The sequence below is a fragment of the Mixophyes fleayi genome, chromosome 4 (genome assembly GCF_038048845.1).
Source record: "Mixophyes fleayi isolate aMixFle1 chromosome 4, aMixFle1.hap1, whole genome shotgun sequence".
Classification (NCBI taxonomy): Eukaryota; Metazoa; Chordata; class Amphibia; order Anura; family Limnodynastidae; genus Mixophyes; species Mixophyes fleayi.
Genome location: NC_134405.1, coordinates 72,617,936 through 72,626,029, shown reverse-complemented (window position 1 = coordinate 72,626,029; position 8,094 = coordinate 72,617,936). Strand labels below are relative to the sequence as shown.

General features: G+C 49.2%; 1 protein-coding gene across 1 annotated transcript; it reads right to left on the bottom strand.

The window, feature by feature from the left end:
• Positions 1–1,417: 1,417 nt before the first annotated feature.
• On the bottom strand, positions 1,418–5,628 carry LOC142151618 (integrase/recombinase xerD homolog). The gene is made up of 2 exons (XM_075207445.1): positions 5,165–5,628; positions 1,418–2,750 (listed from the first exon to the last, which is right to left on the bottom strand). The coding sequence occupies exons 1-2, from the start codon at positions 5,319–5,321 to the stop codon at positions 1,849–1,851; spliced, it is 1,059 nt and encodes a 352-aa protein (XP_075063546.1). The 5' UTR covers positions 5,322–5,628; the 3' UTR covers positions 1,418–1,848.
• Between the last annotated feature and the right edge of the window lie 2,466 nt (positions 5,629–8,094).

Below are 8,094 nucleotides of genomic sequence, written 5' to 3'. Positions count from 1 at the left end.
CAAACATATTTCATTTTGGCATTCTCACTTTCTATGCATAGAACGACTCTGGACTTAGAATTTCTAATCCTTTGGATGCGCAGACCTCTTAGACTTTAATGCACTTTTTCACTGTTCTAACACTCGGTGGACTTAAGATCACAGCACAGTGTATGCATAATGTTCCAGACTGCTGGCTGCTACACAACAGTGAAAGTGAAAAGATATCACAGAGTGTTGGCTGCGTAATACCAATCAAGGTTTAATCAAACTGCCTGGTATTCACAGCATATGTCAGCGCCAGTGTTGGCTGCATTGTGGTGCTTCTGGAATATTAAGTCATCCTCCTTACGTTTGTCCTGCATAAAATTCCATATTAAGTAGAAAACTAAACATAACCTGTATTAAAGGGCTCACCGTGTATGTTTCGTAAACCTTACATCAACCTTATGATTCTAAAACCTTTGCATGCAAATAAAGACACGGAGACTTGAATAAGTTATTAAAAATTGCCAGAACTTTTATTATGATTTTAATTTTAACTAGACCTATGGTGGCGGAGAAAGGGCGATGCAAAACAACTCTCAAGCTGACAAACACTATCACGAGTGGACTGGCGCAAACCGCCGTACGTCCAACACCACGGGGAACAAATCCTAACATAACTTTTGCGCTGAGTTGGCGTCAGAGTGGCTGCCCCTTTTAAAACTCACTCTGCCCTCCCTCACCGAGTCGAACAGGGACCCTCCTCACCGAAGGGCCAAAAAGGGAGTTACTGGTGCCTCAACGGGGGGCAGTGACCTACGACAACTACCTGTGCGCCCACTAATCAGCCGCTGAACGCAGTGCCTTCCTACCCCGCTGCGCCCCACAGACGCCGCAGCCCGTCACCACTAATCTAAACACGCCGAAACTCCACCGCAAATGCTATCTATAAACAACCCCATACCTTCCTCAGTTAGATGTACGCCATCATTTCTAAAAAATTGAGGTGACTCTACCCCTAATCCCGGGTGATTGATAACTAAACGTCCCATGGACCGCACTATTTTCCTAATGGCGCTATTCAGCTTCCTGACCATAACTGTCATCTTTTTTAAGGGAATAGTTGTTCTCCAAGCCAGCCGGGGGATTAATGCCGACCAACCAATAATGATATGTGGCCACGCCTCGTGAATTCGCCTAAGGTCTTCCTGAATCGAAAAAATGAGCTCCAGAGACTTTCCTTTTCCCAGGTCATTGCTTCCCGCGTGCACTACTAAGATATTTGGCGGGCCATGCTGTTTAATTAGCCTGGCCAACCATGGAACCAAATCAGGCCAACCTAATCCCCTTCTACCCAACCATCTTATTACGGTGCCATCGTGATTCAGCATAACATTAGACCTGGGGTGGCCAGCGGCCCAGAACACAAAGGAATGGCCCATGATCCACACCATCTTAGTTAGAACACCATCACCTGGAAGCAGAAAAACATTGTTACAACCATGCCACCATAATTTGGAAGACAGGCCAGGCATAGCATAGAAGCATGAGAAGGATAGTATAGAGGAAAACCGTACAACAGAGGGGGATCAGTGAAGAGGCAAACAAATGGGGAGCAGGCCACCCAGGCGAAGGTAAACAACACCCGGAAAAACCCCGGCAGCACACCACTAATCAGGACTTACGCCCAGGGAAACCCGGGTGAAAATCCCTTCGCGCCCCCGCTTCAAAGCGACGAGCGGAAAAGCCCAGGGTAGCCCACCAAATGGAGGGAGAAGGTGGGGTAGGGGAGGGCAGTGGGGGTGGTTAGGGTAACAATAATAGAGTGAAATTGTAGAAAAAGAAAAACTGCAAGGCAACCTTTTGATTAGTGGAACAAAACATTCAAACATCAACATTGTCAATCCTGACATAAGATTTATAGGCCGTGGATTTCCAGCGGCCCAGAGCTTTTATCGTCTCAGTGGAGGATCCCGCCAAAGCAGCAGATGTGGCCGCCCCGATCCTGAACGAATGCGTTCCGTACATAGAACTGTCTAGATTTAATGACTGTAGGGACTTCTTCATAATGGCCGAAAATTTATATTTCGTCATGGGCATGCCGTTATGGTGACATAAAAACAAACGAGCCTGAGGTCTCATATTCATAAACCGTGACACTAAATTAACCGGGCAGATGTTACTATTAGGCTGCCTATTTAACTGCACCCATGCTCCCCTGCCACTCTGATCAGTTTTAGATCTAATTATTTTACATGAAACCACCCCTCCACATAAGCTGACATGCTCTGCCTTCAAACCTGACTCTTGATGCCCCCTGGATTTAGCCACCAGTTCAGAAACCCGAAAAGCACCGAAAAAGGCCATAGAGAACGCAGCGCTAAATAAGGTCTTCTCATATTCATCAACTGCGATCCCTCCCAGGGTCTCTATCAACTGGTCCAGAATATTGTTGGTGATAGGCAAGCGCGCATCCGCCTGCGAGGGTCTAGCCCTAGCCCACCCCTTTAGGGCCTTACTGATCATGAACCCCTTTGTGACATCCGTGTAACCTTGAAGCCTGGCCATGAAAGATATCCCCGCCAAAGTAGACGCCATAGAGGCTCTAAATTCCCCTTTGGAATAGCTCTCCCACATAAATGCTAACATAGCATCACGCTGACCTGCCTCAGATTGATCTTTTTGCCCGCTGAATAGTGACCACCGTCTCCATGATGCTCGATACGTCCTCAGGGTGGAAGGGGCTACCGCCTGTTCTACGAGCCCCCTTATGCCGGCTTGATGATCTGCCAAACACAAGAGGGACACGGAATACCAACATTGTCCGCCTGGGGAACCATACTACGAAACTTGCTCCATTGTCCTCGGGACAAAGCATCGGCCAAACTATTTTGCACCCCTGGCACTGTCTAGCCCTGAAAGAAATATGGTACTGCAGGCAGCGCAACACTAGGTGGCGCAGCAGACATATTGCATGATGGGAGGATGCGCTTTGTTTATTGATCGACTGGACCACCCCCAAATTGTCGCACCAGAAAACAATGTGCTTCCCCCGCAACGTGGACGCTCACAGTTCAATTGCCACGACAATAGGAAATAGTTTCAGGACCAACAAATTTTTGGTAATTCCTACCCTATGCCACTCCTCCGGCCAGCTTTCCACGCACCATTGCCCGTCCAGGTAAGCACCGAAGCCGCATGCTCCGGAAGCATCCGTAAACAGGTCGATATTAACGTTTGTTACGGGTGGTGAAGGCCATATTCGCGTCCCGTTGAAATCATTGAGGAAGGTGAGCCAAATCTGCAAATCTTCCTTGATGACCCCAGAGAGACGCACAGCCGCATGCGGCCTACTCCTCCCCGCAGTGGCTCTCTGTAGCTTTCTACAGAAAACTCTACCCATGGGAATCACACGGCAGGCAAAGTTGAACCTCCCTAACAGGGACTGAACCTGTCTGAGCGGGCTGGAGCTGGATTCCAACGCTTCTGCAATAGCCTCGCACATCTTGGACACTTTATCCGTTGGGAGCCTGCAAATCCCGGCCACCGTGTCGATCTCATTTCCAAGGAACGAGAGACACGTGGCTGGACCCTCCGTTTTATCTGCGGCAATGGGAACGCCTAGCACCCTAAAGAGAGCCTCAGTGGAAAACAGCGTATCCCAACAACAAGTGGAATCAGGAGGCCCGATAACTAGGAAGTCATCAAGATAGTGTGCGATCCACCGACACCCCGTTCCCGCCTGAATGCACCAATGCAAGAAGCCACTGAACTTCTCAAATAGCGCACAGGATATCGAACATCCCATAGGCAGACAGCGATCGATATAGTATCCACCACGATGCCGAAAACCTATGAATCGATACGACTCCGGGTGAAGGGGCAGTAACCGAAAAGCCGACTCAATGTCAATCTTAGCTAACAGGGCTCCCCTCCCACATTCCTGCACCAATGCCAGTGCGGATTCAAACGATTGATAATTTACGGAACTAAGGGTGGCGTCTATAGCGTCGTTCACGGACAGACCAGCCGGGTACGACAAGTGCTGCATCAACCTGAATTTACCCGCTGCCTTTTTGGGTACTACCCCTACCGGGGACAGAATAAGATTTTGAATGTGAGGAAGCGGTAAAGGGCCCACCATGCGACCCAGACCAACCTCCTTCGCGATTTTAGCGTCTAGGACTTCCGGGAGAGCGAGCGCCAATTTCAAATTGATCGGCGTCGCCGTAGAAATGCTGCCCTGCACTGGTAATTTAAAACCTATATGAAAACAGTCATGTATGAAGGCAGCGGTGTCTCTATCTGGGAACCAAGCGAGCCATTTGTCCAGTTCAGCCAAATTAATTGGCGATGGACCCTTGACTCGGCACAGCTGGGTTTGCACCTCTTCCGCTACCCCCACTCCGTTGGGCCTTTGCACATTCGGTGGCTGGATGCTGACCTCCGCATGCCTTGCAATTGTGTTTAAATCGACATGATGTGCCTCGCTGGCAGGCGCCTGCGTTAAAATCAAAACATCGACCTTTTGTGGGGAGGGTTGCTTGTACCCTCCCTGGCCCTTGAAACCTCCTGCCCGTGTAACCCTCGGCCCCTTGACTGCTCTGTCTCATGAGTTCCAGCCAGGTGTCTATGTCTTTTGACCCCAGCGGGAGCTTCTCGCGACCGCTCATCCGCTTGCGAAAGAGCTCGTCATATGCTCTCCAGATTGAGGGGCCATCTTTTAACACCATCCCGCTAATAAGATGCATATATCTCCACACCTCATCCTGCTTGCCGGGCCTAGTTTCCAGATAAATAGTAGCAAAAATAGAGAAGGAATTCGACCATCTAGTAAATGATCTGAACCTATCCTCCCCCATGCCGGACCTTTCACAAGCCGCGGCAAGAGCCTTCTTTCCCTCCCCTGTCAAGGCGAATATGTCCACGTACTTTCCGCGTCTAATCCTATCCCGTACACTCGGCCTAATACCGTGGGTTATCTCTAGGGTTTCAACCTGCCCTAAGTCACTCCTAGCTACCGTCCGGTCTTCGCCCCCCAACTGCGGTGCCTGCTTGCTGCGTTTACCTAGTAATCTCGTTTCCAATAGCTTGATGAGTTTTCTGGGCCTATCGCCCGAATCTGAGGAACCACTGCTCGTGGAAAGAACCGGTGACCCTAACAACTGTACATCGTGTGTGGTACCAGAAACGGACTCACCATGAGGAGCAGGATTCCCGGCCGCGACTGATGCCTCCACAACACTGGCTGACCCCGGCTGGGCATCTGTTGATCCCGGGATTGGTTCCACACGAATCCCTGCCGACCTCTGGTCCCGAGACTCGGACCCGGAACGACCTCCACCGACAGCCCTCATCTCCTGGTTCGTGACCGCAGGCTCTGAAACACAAAGTGGAGCAGTAAGCTGAGATCTAGGAACGTAGTCCAGTCGACGCCGCGCCGATCCCAAGGCTGGGCCGCAGGGATCTAATCTAGAAGGCAAAAGGGATGACGGGCTATAGGAACCCCCGGATATGACCCGACGCTGAGGGGGGACCTCATCGTAAGGGGCCCGGTATGATTCTTCGTAAAACCCACTTGGTCTGGACTGGGTGCGCCGCGGAGGGGACCATTGGGATGTATTACCGCCGCTGGAATGATGGTAATCATATACTAGATTATCTCGCGTGGGACCTGGCCTAAATTGACTGATGCTGCCATACGCTCCCAGTCACGGACCCACGCTGGGGCTGAGGGAGAAATCCCTGAACATCTGCTGAGGGAAGGGCTGGGGAGGGGCTGGCGGCAACATGGCACCGGGAGCTGAGAGGGGAAGGGGAACTATAGCGTGTTGGGCAGGCGGAGGGGCGTCTAGGACGGGGCATGATGGCAGGAGCAGTGGGGAAGGTGAGGAGACACAAACGGGGAGAGGAAGAAAAATGGAGGGGGAAAGAGAGAGAAACAAGCTGGGGATAAAGGGAGGAGGATTGAAAGGAAAAACGGATAGAGGGAGAAACGGCGGTGAGCTGAAATAATAAAAAGTGAAAAACAAGTAAATAGGAAGAAAGAAAAGCAAAAGAATGAGGTATAGGAGAAAAAACAGGCAAATTGAACAGAAAAACAAGGGGTACTTATCCGTTTTCTGGCTCAGGTCCTCCTTCTGCAATCTCGTGCTGTGGAATGAACCAGAACAGGAAGTGCAGCCTCCTATAACAATCAAGGTCCCTCCCACTGGATTACACATTGGTTGGGCCAACCCATGTTAACACCTTCAGGTCAGTGTTCAGCTTACTACAAACCCTGTCACCCTTTAAGTGCATTCGTCCTATTCAGCCTCATTTGTCATTTTCTACATTTATTAAGAAATGTATAGATAAGAAGTAGTACATTTGTATGTTTTTTTTATTATTACAGCTATGTATATAATATGATAATCTTTCGTATGTTATATTGCTGACATCAGGCAATATTATATTCATCATCATGATTTATTTATATAGCGCCACTAATTCCACAGCGCTGTACAGAGAACTCACTCACATCAGTCCCTGCCCCATTGGAGCTTACAGTCTAAATTCCCTAACACACACACACAGACTAGAGTCAATTTGTTATCAGCCAATTAACCTACCAGTATGTTTTTGGAATGTGGTAGGAAACTGGAGCACCCGGAGGAAACCCATGCAAACACGGGGAGAACATACAAACTCCTCACAGATAAGGCCATGGTCGGGAACTGAACTCGTGACCCCAGTGCTGTAAGGCAGAAGTGCTAACCACTTAGCCCCCGTGCTGCCCATATACAGGAGGGTTGTGACATAATGGATCAGTTTATCGCCATGTAAAAAGGGCAGAGTACTCCCTGAAGTACCTTAGGGAACTCAGGACAAAGCCATAGTCTGGCCTTTCCATCTTCATCAGCTGTGCCAGTTTTGATTGCAGCAGTAGACATGCCAAGGGAGGCACTCTCTAATTCCAAGTAGTAAGGTCGTCAAATTCCTATTTATTGATTATGTCATACGTTCATTGTCTCATAGACAGGGCCGGATTAACCACAGGGCTAACTGGGCTACAGCCCAGAGGCCTATGGCATCCAGGGGGCCCTTGAAAGTGCTCAGCAGCAGCATTGATCGGTCGAGGGCGGGGGCGCCCGGCGCGATCAGTGCTGCTGAGCACTTTCACTGCGGTCCTTCCCTGGCGAGCTGTAGTCTCCTTACTGAGGAGATCTCGTGAGGGTCACTCTCACGAGATCTCCTCAGTAAAGAGCGTACAGCGAGCCAGGGAAGGAGGTAAGTGCCGGGGGGGGGGGAGGGGGCAGCTCGGATCACGGGGGGGGGGGGCCCTCACGGGTGAATGGAGGCCCCCTTACCCCCTTAGCCCAGGGGCCTCCATTCCCTTAATCCGGCACTGCTCATAGATCAGAGATTGGAGCCAGACCAGTTAATACTGTGGCTGGGTGGAGAGAGGAAGCAGAAGCTCAGAGCATGTGTGAAAGATATTAATATAGAGCAGTGATGGGCAATAGTTGGCTCTAGGGCCACATGCGGCCCTCCGAGCCTTCAGATGCGGCCCCCAGCAGTTTCATGCTTTATTGTCATATTTGTTTACTATAGCTTGTAACTCTTTTTTAAAATGCCTGCTAATATGTTATTACAGATAGGTGTATATTTCTGTCATTAAATGTAGAGGGCCACCCAATCATCAACATCATACACACGTAGACAGACATAGAGACTAGGGTCAATTTGATAGCAGCCAATTAACTACTATACAATGCGACCCCTGAAGTGTATTAGGTTACCCATCACTGATATAGAGAATAAGAGTTATAATATATTGCAGTTTTTCAATAGTGAAAAATAGGGACAACTCTTTAAAATGTGGGGCTGTCCTTTAAATTTATGGATAGTTGGCAACTATGCTATGTCATGCAACATTTATTACTACCCCTATAATCACTCCTAAAAGCTTGAGGAAAACCTACTGCATAGGTCAGTGTCCTCACTCTCTCTTTATCATCCCTTATCTGTAATGATATGAATTTAGCAGCAGACATTGTGTTATATGAAACATCTTCACTTGACTTGTTCTAGAAAAGTACAGCTAGAAACTAGATACATCCATCATACATCAGATCGAGCTGTATTGAA